The sequence below is a fragment of the Sus scrofa genome, chromosome 17 (genome assembly GCF_000003025.6).
Source record: "Sus scrofa isolate TJ Tabasco breed Duroc chromosome 17, Sscrofa11.1, whole genome shotgun sequence".
NCBI lineage: Eukaryota > Metazoa > Chordata > Mammalia > Artiodactyla > Suidae > Sus > Sus scrofa.
The window spans coordinates 34,803,537-34,821,441 of NC_010459.5; the positions used below are offsets into that span (position 1 = coordinate 34,803,537).

General features: G+C 50.6%; 1 protein-coding gene across 1 annotated transcript; it reads right to left on the reverse strand.

The window, feature by feature from the left end:
- TRIB3 (tribbles pseudokinase 3) lies at positions 4,737-16,056 on the reverse strand. Its single transcript, XM_013983169.2, has 4 exons — positions 15,762-16,056; positions 12,161-12,451; positions 9,272-9,564; positions 4,737-7,033 (listed from the first exon to the last, which is right to left on the reverse strand). The coding sequence occupies exons 2-4, from the start codon at positions 12,449-12,451 to the stop codon at positions 6,538-6,540; spliced, it is 1,080 nt and encodes a 359-aa protein (XP_013838623.2). The 5' UTR covers positions 15,762-16,056; the 3' UTR covers positions 4,737-6,537.

Sequence of the window (17,905 nt, forward strand, 5' to 3'; positions counted from 1 at the left end):
GTTTTTTTTTTTATTTTTTTGTCTTTTTAAGGCCACGCCTACAGCATATGGAAGTTTCCAGGCTAGGGGTTGAATTGGAGCGGTAGCTGCTGGCCTATGCCACAGCCACAGCAATGCTGGATCAAAGCCTTGTCTGCAAACTACACCACAGCTCGTGGCAATGTTGGATCATTAACCCAGTGAGGGAGGCCAGGGATTTAACCTGGGTCCTCATGGATACTAGTCAGATTAGTTTCTACTGAACCACCGTGGGAACTCCCCTATTCTGGACATTTTAATTAAATCTTATAATATGTGACTCTTTGTGACTGGTTTCTTCCATTTAGCACAATGTTTTTGAGGTTCATTCATGTTGTACTGCTGTTCTTTTGCAAGTCATCTCTCTGGGCTTTTTTTTTTTTTTCCCCTAAGGGCTTTTAAGATTTTTTTTTTCTGTGATGTTTTGCATTTTCATTATGATGCGAATGTGTGTAAAAATTTATGGAGTCTCTTGAATCTGTGATTGATGTTTGCTTTCTATCTCACTAGTTCCCTCTTTTAGTCACACCTAGTCTATGGTTTAACCCATCTGTTGAATTTTTTATTTTGGTTATTGTATTCCTTTTTTTTTAAATTTTTTTATGGCCACACCTGAGGCATATGGAAGTTTCCAAGCCAGGGACAGAATCTGAGCCACAGCCTCAACCCACGTCACAGCTATGGCAACACTGGATCCTTAACCCAGTGCACCACACCAAGAACTTCTGTGTTTTTTGCTTTCGAAATTCTGTTAGGTTTTCAAATCCATGATATTACTTGCTAGTTTCCTATACTTTGGCCATAGGTTCAAGCTTGTTCTGTATTTATTGAAACATGCTAAACCTTTGTTTTATAACCTGTCTGATAGTACCGCTGTCTGAACTGAGTGTCTATTTCTTCTGGTTTTCACTTCTATGGCCTTGTTTTCTTCTGCTGAGCCTGTTGGTTTATGATGGTCATTTTTCTTTCAGCCCTGAGGTCACCTGCACCAGTTTGTACTGGAGGCAGATATATTCTCTCAAGTGTTCTGGTCTTAGCCTTGGCCCTTTGAGGGCAGAGCTGGCATTCACTTTGCACATCCTTCACCTGAGTGAGTAGACTCTGTAATCATTCAAACCTTCAAACCTGTGTTCAGCTCCACAGTTCACTATTTTGTGACCTTGGATAAAAGATTTCCCCCGGGCCTCAATTTCTCTCTCTTGTCAATGGCAATCATGATTGTCCCTCCCTCAGAGCTGTTTTGAGGACCTGTATCAGTTATTGTTTTCGTTGAGGGGGGAAGGGGGCACGCCGAGGCATTTTAGGGCTGCATCCACAGCATACGGAAGTTCCCAGGCTAGGGGTGGAATAGGAGCTGCAGCTGCTGGTCTACGCTACAGACCCAGCAATGCAGAATCTAAGCCAGGTCTACCACCTACGCCACAGCGCATGGCAATGCCGGATCCCCAACCCACTGATTGAGGACAGAGATCAAACCCGAGTCCTCATGGACACTAGTTGTGTTCATTACTGCTGAGCCACAATGGGAACTCCCTAATATTTACTTTCTAGTTAGAGTTATATTGCACCTCATGTTTTTCGTTTTTTGTTGTTGTTGTTGTTTTTTTTTTTTTTTTTTTTTTGTAATTGAAACACTCCCTAACACCCCTTCCCTGAAAGCAATCTTCTTTCCAGAGAAAAGGTCAAGAAATGATAGCCCCGAAGACAATGAGAAACCATCACTGGACCGACTCACGCTGAATTTGATAACTCTGAAATGATCTATGGATGAAGAATAATATAGACATCTTAATCAATAACCCTGTCTTCTGAGCTAAACCTATAAAATCCTTTGCCGTCCCCTCTCAAGGCAGGACACAATTTTGAGGCGTTAGCCTGCCATGGCCTCCTTTGCCTGGCAAAGCAATAAAGCTGTTCTTTCTGCTTCACCCAAACCTCTGTCTTCAAGACTTAATTGGTGCCAGTGCACAGAGGCCACGCACGTTTCAGCTACAAACATATCACAGATAAAATGACTTTCTTCATTTGTGTGGCAGTCTGTGTAACATCTGTCTCCTCTGTTAGACTGAATCCTTGAGGGCAGGAACTGTGTTGTTTCACAAGGGGCCTGCCCAACAGTAAGCATTCTTTTTCTTCTTTTGACTGCGTGGAAGTTCCCAGGCCAAGGATCCAAACTGTGCCACAGCAGTAACCAGAGCCACAGCAGTGACAACGCTGGAACCTTAACCTGCTGCACCACAAGGGGACTCCCCAGGTGTTCTTAACATTTGTTGAATTGCTGATTGAACAAATGATCTGTTAGGCCACGTTGTGGTCTTTTGCAATTAGCTTCCAGTTGCAGAGAAATTACCCAATTCCTTTTCCTTTTTTTTTTTTTTTAAGGACTGCTCCTGTGGCATATGGAGGCTCCCAGGCTAGGGGGCCAATTGGAGCTGTAGCTACTGGTCTACGCCACAGCCACGGAAATGCAGGATCCAAGCTGTGTCTGCGACCTACACCACAGCTCAAGGCAACACCAGATCCTGAACACACTGAGCAAGGCCAGGGATTGAACCCTCAACCTCATGGTTCCTAGTTGGATTCATTAACCACTGAGCCACGATGGGAACTCCGAACCTGCTTCTTTATGGATGCTAATCAGATTAGTTTCCTCTGACCCAGGATGGGAACTCCCCCAATTACATTTCTAATAGTTCCTCTCTCCCAGTAATACATATGTTTTACCTTTGATGCTGTAAAACACTTATATGGTGATCAATGAATACAAACAGAGCATGAAATCCCCATTAATTGCACTCAGGGGTATGATTACATGCATTACTTGGTGAGAGTGGATTTGAAAATTTTTTTTTAGCTGTGCCCTAGGCACATGGAAGTTCCAGGGCCAGGAATCAAGCCCACCCCACAGCAGCAACTCAAGCCGCTAAGCCAATGCAGTGACAACACCAGATCCTTAATTAGCTGCACCACAAGGGAACTCTGGATTTGTTTTCTTTATTTTTTAAGAAAGAAAACCCTGTCCAGGGGTTGAATCAGAGCTGCAGCTTCCAGCCTACGTCACAGCCACAGGAACACTTAATCTGAGCCACATCTGTGACCTGCGCTGTAGCTTGCAGCAATGCCAGATCCTTAACCCACTGAGTGAGGCCAGAGATTGAACCTGAGTCTCACAGACACTATGTCAGGTTCTTAACTCACTGAGCCATAATGGGAACTCCCTGGATATGTATTATTATTTGAAAGTTTTCATGCACCTGCCTCGGAGTGGCCTTGTCAAAATTTCCTCCTTCAGGAGTTCCTATTGTGGCTCAGAAGGTTAAGGACCTGATGTCTCTGTGAGGATGCAGGTTCAATCCGTGGCCTCGATCAGTGGGTTAAGGATTCTGATGTTGCCATAGCTGCAGCATAGGTTGCAGATATGGCCCAGATCCAGTGTTGCTGTGATTGTGGTGTAGACATCAGCTGCAGCTCTGATTCAACCCCTAGACTGGAAACTTCCATATGCCACAGGTGTGGCTATAAAAAGAAAAAAAAGGTGCTGTGTCAAGGCAAAACCAGATGAGTTTTTCTCTCTGTGAGTGGTCTTGGACCAGTCTTCTGCTCTCTCTCTAAACCTCAGTTTTCTTATTTGTGAAATGACAAGAGCCTCTGTCTCATAGGGTTGTCAGGAGTTGTAGATGAGTCTCTGTGTGATGCAGATAAAGATCTGCCACTTGGAAGCCCCCATGTTATATGAGTTGTCCCTCTGTCTTGCCCTTGTTCCCTGAGCACCAGGGAAAACACAGCTTACAGTGAACTGGGACAGAGTCTGTTGGAGGCTGGGTGTGGGGAGGGAAAAGGTTGGGGGCTGCTCCATGAGACTCTAGACTCAACTGGGCCCTGTCTACGGGATGCTGGGTGCACAGAGATGAGGCTGACTTGTCCCCATCTGTATCGGATAGTGTTTGCTGTATAACAAAACACCCAACACTTAATGCCTTTTTTTTTTTTTTTTTTTTTTTTTTTGCCAGTTCTTGGGCTGCTCTCGTGGAGGTTCCCAGGCTAGGGGTCAAATCAGAGCCATAGCTGCCGGCCTATGCCTGAGCCACAGCAACTCGGGATCCGAGCCACATCTGTAACCTACACCACAGCTCACGGCAACGCTGGGTCCTTAACCCACTGAGCGAGGCCAGGGATCGAACCTGCAACCTCATGGTTCCTAGTCAGATTCGTTAACCACTGAGCCACGACAGGAACTCACTTAATGTCTTAAAACAGCAATTTTACTGACCACATGATTCTGTGGGTTAGCTGGAGAATTCTGATCTGGGTCAGCCTGACTGAACTCTGCATTTGCTATCAGCTGGTGGTTCCATTGGTGGCTGGGTGATCTAGGGTGACCTTCCTCACCTGTCTGCAACTAGCAGGCTATTGACCAGGGTACCTCTGCTCTCTTCTTCATGCTTTCTCCCACTACATCCTCCCTCTCAGAATTTGACTTTGTTCAGGCATCACTTCCCATCCTCCCACCACCCCCCAACATGTAGCATGAGACTCAGCTAGAGAATTGGTGTGATAATTAACATATATGCATTTCTCTTGCTGATGATTGGTCAGGAAAGGGCATGTGGCCCAGTTCTGGCCAATGAGATATATGGGAAGTCTATTAGGAATGCTCTTGGAAAAGGTATCCCCAACCCAGGAAAGAGCTTTAGAAAGAACACAACTAACACTGAGGGCTTGTTACGTCAGGCACTGTTTATTCTAAGTGCTTCAGATAAAATAACTCATTCAATTCTCTTGAGTTAAGTACTATTATCCCTCATTTTACAGATTAAGCATTTGAGGCACAGGTGGTAAAGAAATTTGCTGTCAAATAGCTGGTGAGAGTTGGAGCCAAGATTTAATTCCAGGCAGCTTGACTCCAGGGTACAGAGTCTCAAGTACTGCCATGCCACCCACCTTCTTCCTCTGGTCATGGATCTCTCTAATGTGACACCTGGGACTGCTCTAGCCATTGTGCCAGCAGTTACCTGGGACAACAGAGCAAAGTGACAGAATGAGTCCAGGGAGCCAGGGTCCTTGCTAACAGTTCTGAGAGTTGAATCCGCCAGACCTGAAGCCCACCCCCCACCCCAGGCTGTTGACTTCTTGCTCCGCACGAAATCCTTTTTTTCTTTTTTCTTTTCTTTGCTTTTTAGGGCCGGACCCATGACATATGGAGGTTCTCAGGTTAGGGGGCGAATTGGAGCTAGAGCTGCCAGCCTATACCACAGCCATAGCAACACCAGATCCCAGTTGTGTCTGTGACCACACTGCAGCTCGAGGCAATGTCAGATCCTTAACCCACTGGGCCAGGCCAGGGATTGAACCCACATCCTCATGGATACTAGTTGGGTTTGTTACGACTGAGCCACAACAGGAACTCCCCTTTTCTTCTTTTTTAAGCCACTTCGACTTAGGATATCAGTTACTTGCAGCCAAAAAGTCCCCTGAGACACTAAGACACCCAGAAGGAACAGAGGGAATGAGGGAAGGCACACTGGCTCTTCTGTTCTCATGAACCACTCAGCTGAAGTTGAGACACCAGGCCTCCAGCTTATACCCTGGGGCTGGTTCTGGAGGCAGAGAAAACTCATAAGTGGTGGGGGAGGAGAAGATGGGTGAAATATCCAGGAGAAATGACAGTATTTCATAATTCCTCTATCAGGCGCATGGTAACAATACGTATTCATGACATCTCAAATCCCATAGTGTTGATTTAGGATCCTGGACCCCAAGCGTCCCCAGAGCAGAGCTTGGGACTTCCAAGACCTTGCCTAATCCTGCCCCCCAACTCTGGTGCTCAGGTCAGGGGCCACTGACATGAACAGGCTTGACCCCTCATTCCAAACCATTCTTTAAGTTAGATGAGGTCCAGCCTCGCAGTTTATACTCTTGACCTTCCAGCCTAAACTCTTGGCTCAGGTCTGGATGGAGAATCCCTTGACCAAGAGGACAGAGCTGCTGGGAGCACAATTCCTAGCATAGTCTGAGCTCTAGGGTCCTGAGTTATGGGAGAGAGGCCTGGAGCCTTTGGCACAGTGATGCTTCCCTTTCTCTAAGGAGGTGCGAGATACAAAGGCAGCTGGGTTGTTTGTGAAAGGGACTGTCCCAGGTCAGAGGTGCCTGGGCACCAGCACGAGTGGATGCTGACACCTGCACTGAGGGAGCCACCCACAGTGTATAGACACTGACCCCTGGACATGGAAAGTGTTGTCCACTCTGCAGGCTGGAGTTCTGTCTCTGTCATTCTCTGTGTTTCCAGTACCCAAATCACGGCTTGGCACAGTGAGCACCCAAAGAGGACCCAGCGAGGCACGAGCTCAACGGCACAGGTGTGCAGAACCATGGGTTGTGCATCTGGCACGCTCCGTGCACACCTCCTCTCTCTCCCTCCCAGAAGGCACTTAAGGTTCAGCTCGGTTCAAAGAGGCGGGAGAGAGCGTGGAGATACCCCAAACCCAACCCGCCGAGTGCGGCTGAGAGTCTGTGCGTTAGTTAGCCATAGAGACCCACATCTCTTTCTGCCTCTTCCGCCTCCTCCGCCTCCTCCAGTCCCGGCCCTTCGGGGACCACCTGGTCAGCCTCCCGGAGGCGAGAGCTTGAGGGAGCCGTGGGGACCGCATTCTGCCGCAGCCAAGGGTGCAGCAGGATGCCCGGGGCCGTGAGCCGTTCAGCGGGCTCCCGACGGAGGAGGCAGCGGACCAGGCAGCGGGCAGGAGCTGAGAGGCCCTCAGGCAGGGCGAAGGCCCCACGGCGGATCTTGCCAAAGAGCAGGACAGGCTCTGAGTCCTGGAAAGGGTAGTGGCCGGCCAGCATGGTGAAGAGCGCCACACCCAGGCTCCAGACGTCCGCCGCCTTGCCTGAGTAGGATGCCCGGGAACTGAGGATCTCGGGGCCCACGTAGGCAGGGCACGCGTGCTTGTCCCACAGGGAGTCGTCAGGCCCCGTCAACACACAGGCGTCGTCCAGGTTCTCCAGCATTAGCTTTGTCCTAAAAAGCAAGGGGAGAAGCAGAGGGGTTCGCTAAAGGGACCATCATGCCACCACCCCACACTGTCACCCCCTTATTGTTTTCTTTTTTAGGGCTGTACCCATGGCATATGGAAATTGCCAGGCTAAGGGTCAAATGGGAGCTGCAGCTGCTGACCTAGCGACAGCAACGCTGGATCCTTAACCCACTGAGCCAGGCCAGGGATCGAACCTGCATCCTCATGGATCCTAGTTGGATTCTTAACCCGCTGAGCCACTATGGGAACTCCCTACCCTGGCACCCTTAATGGCATCTACCTCCCAAATGCCTTCTGGCATTTGCCAGATTGATTGAGCCAGTCCTGTGAGGCTGTGTCATTGATCCCATTTTACTGATGAGGAAGTCTAAGCTCTGAGAAGTTAAGTCATTTCTCAAAGTCATGGAGCAATTACATTTGAACAGGGACTCTGGGAGGAACACATTTCCCAATAGTCCCTGGGGCAGGGGCGCTGAGGGGGCTGAGGGCATTAAGCCCTTCTTAAACCAGAGGCAAACTTAGGGTCAAGGCAGGTGACAAAATGAGAAAAATAGGATATGGAGATTGTGTCAAACACCTCAACATAAATCCTACCTAAAAGGCCCTGCTAACAGCATTCGGCCAATATTTGGAGTGTCCATTGTGTACCTGACCCTGGGCTAAGCTGGTACCTGGCTCATCTCATTTCACGCTCATACAACCTCTGAAGACGATGCCATTTTGCAGCCACAGGAAGCAGGGCTGGGATGTGAACCTCACTCTCACCCACCCAGAGCCAGTGCTATGAGCCACTCACATGGTTCCCACAGTAGCTCTGGGGTCCCATTTTGCCTCAAGAGAAGCCCAGAATCATTTTTAATGACAAAAATCTCAGTTTTTAAAAAGTGGGCAACCAACTTCAATTAAAAACACAAACAAAAATGTAGGTGAAAAAAAAAAAGTGTGTATAGTCCCCATTTGCAACTTCTACTTAAAACAGCTCCCACAGAGCACTCTAGACTACTTTAAGAGTCAGCATTCTATTACCACTGCTATTAATCTTATTCCTATGACACCACTTCCTGGGTGCCTGTCTGAAAACGCTGACCAGTCCTGTGACTCACCGCACAGAGGGTGGGCTGAGGTGTCAGTATTATTGGCTCATTTTACAGATAAAGAGATCAAGGCTCAGGCCAGTGAAGCCATTGCTCAAGGCCAAAGAGCAAGTTAAAAAATAGAACCAGGAGTTTTCTGGTGGTGCAGTGGGTAAAGATCCGGCAGTTGTCACGGCTGTGGCTCAATTCTGTTCTGTCTCTGGTCCCAGAACTTGCACATGCAGCAGGCTTGGCCAAAAAAAAAAAAAAAAAAAAAAAGGGAGAAACAGAATTTGAACCCAGGTCTGTCTGACTCCACTGTCCCTCATTTACCAATGGTGCTTCTCAAACTATTGCCTTGAAAAGAGAAGAAAGCACTTTTTTTAAGGGCCACACCCGCAGCATATGCAGTTTCCAAGGCTAGGGGTCTAATAGGAGCTACAGCTGCTGGTCTACCCACAGTCACAGCAATGAGGGGCCCAGCTGCATCTGGTACCACAGCTCACAGCAACGCCAGATCCTTAACCCATTGAGTGAGGCCAAGGGATCGAACCCACATCCTTATGGACATGAGTCAGATTTGTTACCGCAGCCACAACAAGAACTCCAGAAAGCACTTCGCTCACTTCTGGGAAGTCTGGGGCATTGAACTTACCCTAAACTCAAAATTACCTGAAGCTGAGTATTATTAGCTTAAACATCGTTATAAAATTTACATTTTACTTCTTACTAAAAACATGTTCATTTCTGTATGAAATGTAGAAGGAAATAGAAAACCACCCTTAGACATCATGTGAATAACTGCTACAGACAGAATGGACGGCACTGAAATGAGTGAGTGAAAGTTTGAGGAGAAATAGAATATCCATCCACAAGCAAAGCCTCCATGTACCTCAAGCCAGTAATTCATTGCTTGTAATTAGGAAGTAAATGAGGAAACTTCCAAGGGGAGAAACTCCACACCTTAACTAGAGATTGAGGTTCTGTCACAGAGATGGGTATCAGCTTCTTGTATCTCCAGGTGCAGTGGGCCGAGGAGGCCTTATGGCTTCTGCCATGTTCTTGCCCCAAGTGCATCACCTCCGTCTAACCATGACCAGAACATCAGTCAAGTCCACACTGAGAGGCTTTCTCTGTGGCCACACTCACCTGTCCCGGTCGCTAAAGACGAAGCGCCGCAGCTTGAGGTCCCGCAGGACGAGCCCGTGCTGGTGGCAGTGCGCCAGGGCGGAGGCCATCTGGCGGAAGAGCGCGGCGGCCTCCGGCTCGGGCAGGCGACGCCGGAGGCGCACCAGGCTGTGCATGTCCCCGTGTGGCCGCGGGAAGAAGGCGTAGAGCTGCCGCGTGCCCGCCAGGACCTCCGACGGCCGGGCCACGTGCGGGTGGCGGGGCAGTCGCGAATAGGGCTCCAGCACCGCCAGGGCCTCGCAGGCCGGGTATACCTGTGGACCGAGCAAGGCGTGAACACAGGTGGGGACAACGGGGTGGGTGGGGGGCAGGCCAGCCTTGGGGACACCACGGTGCCCTGTGCTGAGCGCTGCAGCCTCACTTCACTCAACTCTGACCAAGGAGGGCCAAGCAGCCCGCAAAGGGCAGAGCTGGGATTTGAATCTATATCCTCTGTCATCTGTGCCTTCTTTCTTTCTTTTTTTTTTTTCTTTTTCTTTTTTTTTGCCTTTTCTAGGGCTGCTCCGGTGGCACATGGAGGTTCCCAGGCTAGGGGTCGAATCGGAGCTGTAGCCACCGGCCTTCGCCAGAGCCACAGCAACAGGGGATCCAAGCCGCGTCTGCGACCTACACCACAGCTCACGGCAATGCTGGATCCTTAACCCACTGAGCAAGGCCAGGGATCGAACCCACAACCTCATGGTTCATAGATGGATTCGTCAACCACTGAGCCGAGACGGGAACTCCTGTCATCTGTGCTCTTAACTGTGACCTTAGATGGCCTTCAACTTCAGATAATTCAAAATAACAGGTAACCCAAAGAAAAATAACCCCCAAAGCAGGGGGAATGCTGATCACCACCATAGTTACCATTCTCTAGAATCCACTGCCCACCCACCCTTTCCTTCATTCCACAAGCAGGCAATTGAATGCCAACCTGTGCCAGCCACCGGGCACTGGCTCACCTGACTGACAGCAGTGGTCCCTGTCTTCCTGGTGCCCACAGTCCAATACATGAGACGGCAAACGAGCCACAAAACTAGATATTTACAAATTCTGGTAAGCAGTGCAAAGGAATGCTAGATGACAGAATATTTTGGAAGGAGCACCTATTTGAGAAAGTGTAGTCTAGAAGGGACTCTGGGGAGGGGACCTGAATGATTGAGGTACCTGAGGAATCACCTTTTCAGGCAGGAGGCATAGCAGTAAAAAGGCCCTAAGGCAGGATCTGCTCTCAGCCATGACACCTCTTGGCTCTGTGACGTGGCCAGTAACCACAGCTTTCTGTGCCTCAGAGCCTGTCCCTTAGCCATCAAATGGGCCCAATAAGAGGAACCACCTTATGACTGTGTGAAGATTAGAGGAGATGATGCAGACTACACAAGCAACACAGTTCCCAGGGGCACAGTAAGTACCTACTATTATGCGTTCTCATCCCTGTCCTTGCAGGCTCTGGCCTGGCAATGTCCTGCATGACTCACTTGCCCCTGCCCGTTTCCTGGATTCTTCCAAGAACCCTGATTTCTGTCAGGAACCCTGGACCTTGCCCTAGGATCCAGGTCCGATGCCATGTGGCTTCACGGCCTGTCTCCTCTCTTGACCTCAGTCTCTCCATCTGTAAAATGGTCCCGAGTAGGCCCAATGACCTCTGGGGTCCCAAGAGTTCTACCATATCTTGCCCTTCCCTATGTAAATACTTTCAGTGGCTCCCCACAGCCTAGTGAGGGCTCCTTCCCAAGGCTTTTACAGCCAGTGACTGCTAACTGTCATCTCCCGGTCTGTTCTGAAACCACCCTCCACCCCCAACCATAATGAAGTTCTTCTTTTTTTTTTGGCTATGCCTGTGGCATGTGGATGTTCCTGGGCCAGGGACTGAACTTGTGCCAGAGCTGTGACCCAAGCCACAGCAGTGACAAGGCCAGATCCTTAATCCTTTGAGCCACCAGGGAACTCCATGAAGTTTTTTTTTTTGCTTTTTAGGGCCGCACCCACAGCATATGTAGGAGTTGAATTGGAGCTGCAGCTACCAGCCTATGCCACAGCCACAGCAACACCGGATCCGTAACCCACTGAGCCAGGCCAGGGATGGAACCCACATCCTCATAGATACTAGTCGGGTTCATTACCACTGAGCCACAAAGGAAACTCCTTTTATTATTATTACTATTTTTATTTTTATTTTTTTTGTCTTTTCTAGGGCTGCACCCATGGCATATGGAGGTTCCCAGGCTAGGGGTCCAATCGGAGCTTAACAGCCACAGCAATGCCAGATCTGAGCCGCGTCTGCAACCTACACCACAGCTCACGGCAACGCCGGATCCTTAACCCATTGAGCAAGGCCAGGGATGGAACCTGCAACCTCATGGTTCCTAGTCGGATTCGTTAACCACTGAGCCACGATGGGAACTCCTTGTTTTGTTTTTTAATTTTTTTTTTTATGAAGTTCTTTTAATTCGATGAGGTGCCACGCCCTCACTCCCCTAGGCCTCTGCACAGCTGTTTCCCCTGCCCGGAACTCCCTTCTCCTGCCTCTCTCTGGCTAACTCCCACTCAGCCTTTTCTAACTCTGCCTTTGAATATACTAGAGGCTTCTCCGTGCTCTCTTGGCCCACAAGCTCCACCCTGGCAACATTTATCACACTGTGGGGCCTAAGCTGAGAATGCCCCAGGGCTGGACCCATCTGGTTAACTTCTCTAGTTTCAATCTAGCCTGGGGCTTGACAGAGAGTTGAGGACTCACTGGTTCCTTCCTTAATAAACACAGAACTAAATTAATATCAGGACCCCCTCAGCCCAGGCAATCCTTTAGAACCAAGGCCCTTGCCCGGCCCCCTGTGATGCATGTACCAGAGTGCCCCCTGGGACATGTACCTTGCAGATGTACTCGGTGCCTGTGGGGCAGTGCAGGGCCCGGTAGGTCCGGCTGCCTTCCTCGGGCTCTAGGAGCACATAGGGTCCAAGCCTGGAGGTGGCGGTCACAGCAGGGGTGTGGGTTGGAGCAGGAGGTGGGCTCAGAAGCAGTGGACAGGGGGTCGGCCTGGGCTGGGGCTCACTTCGAGCTTGTTTCCGGGTGGGGCACTCAGGGTCTAGGTCATCATCCAACTCCAACCGCTTCTTCCTGGAAGGGGCTCCAGTGGAAACAGCCAGAGGTGTGGCTCGCATCTAGAAAGAAGAGGAAAAAGGCCCTGAGGCAAGGCTGTGTGGTGGCCCCTCTCTTCCTCTGCCAGTGGGAGGATGCTGGCACTCCCTTATGGAGGGCGACTTGGCAGTGTGCATGAAACCGACAAGTGCACATACCCATTTGCCTGGGTGGCCCACTTCTGGGAACTTACCCTCCAATTAAAAGACTCATCGAAAAATGGAGTTCCCGTCATGGCTCAGCAGAAACAATTCTGACTAGGATCCATGAGGATGCAGGTTCGATCCCTGGCCTTGCTCAGTGGATTGGTTAAGAATCCGGCGTCGCTGGGAGTTGCGGTGTAGGTTGAAGATGTGGCTGGGATCCCAAGTTGCTATGGCTGTGGCGTAGGCTGGCAGCTACAGCTCCAATTAGACCCCTAGCCTGGGAACCTCCATATGCCTTGGGTGAGGCCCTAAAAAGACAAAAAAAAAAAAAAAAAAAAAAAAAAAAATTAAACATGTGAGAAGTTCCTGTTGTGGCTCAGTGGGTTAAGAACCCACTTAGTATCCATGAAGATGAGCTTCGATCCCTGGCCTCATTAGTGGGTTAAGGAGCTGGTGTTGCCATGAACTGTGGTGTAGGTTGCAGGCATGGCTTGGCTCTGGCATTCTGTGGCTGTGGTATAAGCCAGCAGCTGCAGCTCCAATTCGACCCTAGCCCAGGAACTTCCCTATGCTGCAGGTGCGGCCCTAAAATGAAAAAGAAAAAAGGAAAAAAGAAAAAAAATTAATTATGTGAAAGGCTGTTCATCAGAGCCTTGTGTCTAACAGCAAAAAGCAGAAAACACGCCCAAATGTTCAACAGTAGAAAGCTGGTTAAAATATCATGGTACAGTGGCACCGTGGAATACGATACAGCTCTGAAAAAAGACCAGGAAGCTCTCTACATACTGATGGAATGATGCAAGTACAAGGTTATTCCTGCAGCCCATATGATAGAAACAACTGAATGTCAATCATTAGGGGACTGTTTAAATACATTCTATTTCTTCCATATGTGGAAAAGCTGTAGCCATTTAAAAGACTGAGGAAATTCTTTCTGTGCTAATTAGAAAATCTCCAGAGTGAACTTTTAAGTGGAAAAAAAAAAAAGTAAAGTGGAGAGATAGACTTGATGGTTGGTGAGAGGGAAGAAAAGAGACTTTACAGGGAGTTTCCATTGTGGTTCAGTGGGTTAAGAACCCAGCTAGTATTCATGAGGAGGGGGGTTCGATCCCTGGGTTTGATCGATGGCCTTGATCAGTGGGTTGAGGATCCGGTGCTGCCACAAGCCTCGGCATAGGTTGCAGACATGGCTTGGATCTAGCGTTGCTGTGGCTGTGGCTTAGAGCAGCAGCTGCAGCTTCTATTTGAATCTTAGCCTGGGAACTTCCACATGCTGCAGGTGCAGCCCTAAAAAGACAAAAAAGAAAAAAAGAGACGTTACACTATGTCTGTTGAGTACCGTGTCTATCCCTCCTATGAAAGGGGGAGAAGGATGGAAGGTGGAGAGGAGGAGTATGGATGACAAAGGATGATGAATGAAGTGTACACTGAATGTACATATGAATGTTCTGGAATGAATATATGCACTGTCAAGTGAATAAAGCAAGCTGCTGAACGATATACCTGAGATCTCTTTTACATATAAAAACCCACCATCATATAAGAGGATGTATCTCCATATTTGTATATATAGGTGTAGAAATGCACAGGAAAAGGTCTGGAAGGACTCAGACTAAATTGGCCACAGTAGCTTCTGGCCTCCTGGGAGATCCCAGGAGAGGAAGGGATTTGGTAGGGAGGCAAGGGAATTTTGAATTTCAGTATTATTATTATTGTTATTATTAATAGCTGAATATGCTGACGTGCCACCCTTGGGAGTCTCAGAAATCTCTCCAGGGATAAGGCTAGGATGACACTTCTCACTGCAATGGCTCTTTGGAAAGTAAAATGATTCCTGGCTGTGTGGATGCTTTGTGCCCTGCAACCCACCCCTACGCACCCCACCTCCTCCTGTGGCCACCTCAGCACCCTAGGCTGCTTTGGATTTATCCGGGGCTCAGAGTCTGGTACCACCTGGGAGAAGCTCCACTGGACAGGTGGGGTAACTGAGTCTATAGATAAGCAAGGGAAATTTGCAGGTCATGAGGCAAGACTAGAATCTCTGCAGCAGGATGCAGGCATCCGCTAGTATCAATCTCTTGCTGTTCTCTGACGCTCTCTGGAGAACAAGGGCGGGTCATACCAACCGCATATAACTCACATGACTCAGGGCAGACAGGTGTACACACGCCCCTCAGAAACACTGTCCAATCCAGCCAGTCAAGGCACACATGCAGGTCAGAGAGGGGTGCACACATCATTAAGTGACACACATCTCGCCCTCCAAGGGCAGATGTGCATACACAAGCCAGCAAAGCTCTCATAACTATGTACTCACGACTGCGGGACAGTTACCAAGGCCACACGCTTCGTCTGACCCTCCCTCCCCGCCACGACCCCAGCGCGAAAGAAGTAGGTGGCCTCGCCCCGGCCTGGGCAGCTGGGCTAGTCTCGTGGGAGCGGAAGCGGCGAGCGTCCCGGGGCAGAAGGTTCAGCGGGAGCCGAGGGTCGGCGGCGGGGCAGGGACCGGGCAAAGGGAAGGCGACTGGGCCCCGGGTCTGGGGTAAGAGGCCTCGCTCCACCCTCACCCCAGAATCCAGGTACAACACACACAGTCGGCAGGAACGGAATACGCACGCACCGTACAGCGTGTGAACCAGGGCCTCCAGGCGGAGCGTACCTGCGAGCCACGCCCGCACGCCGCGCGCCGGCAGCCCTTGACCCTGCGCCTGCCCCGCTGGCGAGCACCCCGGCCGGTCTCCGCACAACTCCGCCAGCACCTGCCGCGGGCGCCCAGGAGACACGGCCTCATCAGGACCCCACTGGCCCACGCGGACTCAGATCCGCACCGGCACACCCCACAGTTACAGAGGCCCCCTGGCCGCCAGGGACCCCACAGACTTCCCCGCACCCAACCACACAGCTCCCCAGCCCGCCCCACACTCCAGCAAACGCAGACACTACACACCCCTGCGGGGGCGGCGTGGGGCCAACACAGTCCCCACTCCCTCCGTCCCGGCGACACGCTGCCACGCCCCGCTGGGGCGCACCCTCGCGCCCGCCCGCGTCGGCTGCACTCGGCGACCCTACGCCCCGCGGGGCCGCGTCACCGGGTCCGAGCGGGAACACTCAGCCCAGATCGCCCCCCGGACCGGACGGAGGCTCCGGGTCGCCCCTCTATCCACCACCTCCCGCTCCCGCCAGGTACCTTGCCCTCGCCAGCGGCGGGGTCCTGGTGCCGGCCAAGCTCAAGAGTCGCCAGGCACCCACGATGGCCCAGGCCGCTCGGCCCCGGCTGAGGTCGGCTCCGGATGGGGCTCTGGCCCGGGTCCCCAGCAGCCGGAATGTGTGCCGAGTCGCCGCCGCTTCCGCCGCGAGTGTCTCGGGAGCGCAGGGAGCCGGGCTTCAACTCCGGCCCGGGTGATGTAAACCTGAGCTAATCAGCCGCCGCCTGATGCCCTCCGGCGGGGGATTGCACCATCCCCTGCGCCCCGCCCCCTGAGGTCCCCGCTAGAGCGCGCCCCGCCCCGCTCCTCGTGTGTGGTCCGCAGGCGAGCCACCGACTTTCCCTTTCACCTTGGAAACAGCATTTTGCCTTTCTGGGCCTCAGTTTTCCCACCTGTGAAACGGAAGAACATCCTACCTTCTCAGGATGGGCCTGAAGAGAAAAAGAACAGTGATAGTTTCCTGCGTGCTTCCCGGGTTATAAAGCACTTTCCCGCCATTGTTTCATTGCAGTATAGGAGAACCTTGGGCGGGCAGAAAGCTCCATTCTCCCCATTCTACTAAGGAGCAGCCTGAGGCCCAGCTACAGGGTGGGGGGGTAGCTCTGCAAAGGCCGTGGATTTAGGAGCTCAATAGAACAATTGTTGTGCCCCGGGGAGAACTAGGGTGGGGTAGCCTTCACAGCATGCATATAATAGAGGCACTTCAGCCGTGTAGTTAAGAAAAGTGGGCCAAAGCGTGCCCACTGTGTTACCTGAGGAAATAGATTGAATAAATTAACACATGTTAAACGCTTAGAGCTGTGCCGCCCGGCACCTGGTAGATACTAAAGGAGTGGAAACTGGAGGCTCAAGGAGAGCCGGCACCTATAACAGGAATTGCACGCTTGGCCTGGGAAGCCCTGGTGCCACTAGCTGTTTGGAGAAGCATCCCTGTGCAGCCCCAAGGGTCCAATTCCCTTTAGGCCTTGATGTCTGAGTTCACCAGTGTCAAAAAATAACTCCACCAGACAGAGGTTAAGGGAAGGTGGGTGGAGTTAGCTTTGTTTCCCCGGTTGCAGAACCTTAGGGATCAGCTCCTCTGAGTGTGTGTGTGTGTGTGTGTCAGAGCCCTAGAGCATACCAGGAGGTTCTGGGATTTGATTTAACCCTGGAGACTCCCCCAGCCTGGAGCGATGAATGAACTCATTTTCTACACCAGGAGCTAGACTGACTGGGCTCTCCTACAGCCATAAGAGGCAAAGAAAGGCAGGATGTTGTCTCTCCAGGGCCTCACTGAAGCAAGACTGTGCTGGGTTGACTTATGCATTCTTAACTGCTTCATGTTGTGTCAGACCCTGTTCTAATTGCTGGATGACAGTGGTGACAAGCTTGACTCACCCCCATCCTCAGGGATCTTATAAATCAGTGGGGAGACAGAGCACTCTCAAGAAAATAAAATCAGTAGGCCCAGATAATTTCAAATAGATGATGTGTCATATATTTTCTTGAATAAATAGCATAGATTTATTCTCTATAAGATATGGCTGGGAAGTAGCTATTTTCAGCAGGGCTTATCAGGAAGGTGATGTTTAAACTAAGATCTTAAGGAAGAGGAGTGAGGAGTGCAAAGACATGAAGGGAGGAGTTCCTGTTGTGGCTCAGCAGTAATGAACATGACTAGTATCCATGAGGACCTGGGTTTGATCCCTGGCCTCACTCAGTGGGTTAAGAATCCAGCGTTGCCATGCGCTGTGGTATAGATCGCTGACACAGCGCAGATCTGGTGTTGCTGTGGCTGTGGTGTAGGCTGGCAGCTGCTGCTCCGATTCGACCCTTAGCCTGGGAACCTCCCTCTGCTGTGGGTGTGGCCCTACAAAGAAAAAAAAAAAAAAGAAAAGATTTGAAGGGATACAGAGGAAAAAGTAAGTGAAAGGGTCCTGGGGCACTTAAGGAACTGTGAGATGGGCCATGTCGCTTCTATTCTATGAAAGAGTCAAAGCGAAAGGCTTACCCAAGACCACCCAGCTTATTAGATGAGGCAGATTTGAGATCTGAACCTGGGGCAGCTGACTCCAGTGCCCACAATGTCCAAGGACATTTCACAGTCTTTTCAACCCAGCAGCCTCCTCTGAGACCTGTGGGTGTG

Excerpts from the sequence above, each read along its gene's own strand:
- TRIB3 (XM_013983169.2), bottom strand. The coding sequence starts at position 12,451 with ATGCGAGCCACACCTCTGGCTGTTTCCACTGGAGCCCCTTCCAGGAAG. Across the intron at positions 9,565-12,160 it reads GCACCGAGTACATCTGCAAG|GTATACCCGGCCTGCGAGGC; the intron begins GTACATGTCCCA and ends CTCGGTCCACAG. Across the intron at positions 7,034-9,271 it reads GTCTTTAGCGACCGGGACAG|GACAAAGCTAATGCTGGAGA; the intron begins GTGAGTGTGGCC and ends CTTGCTTTTTAG.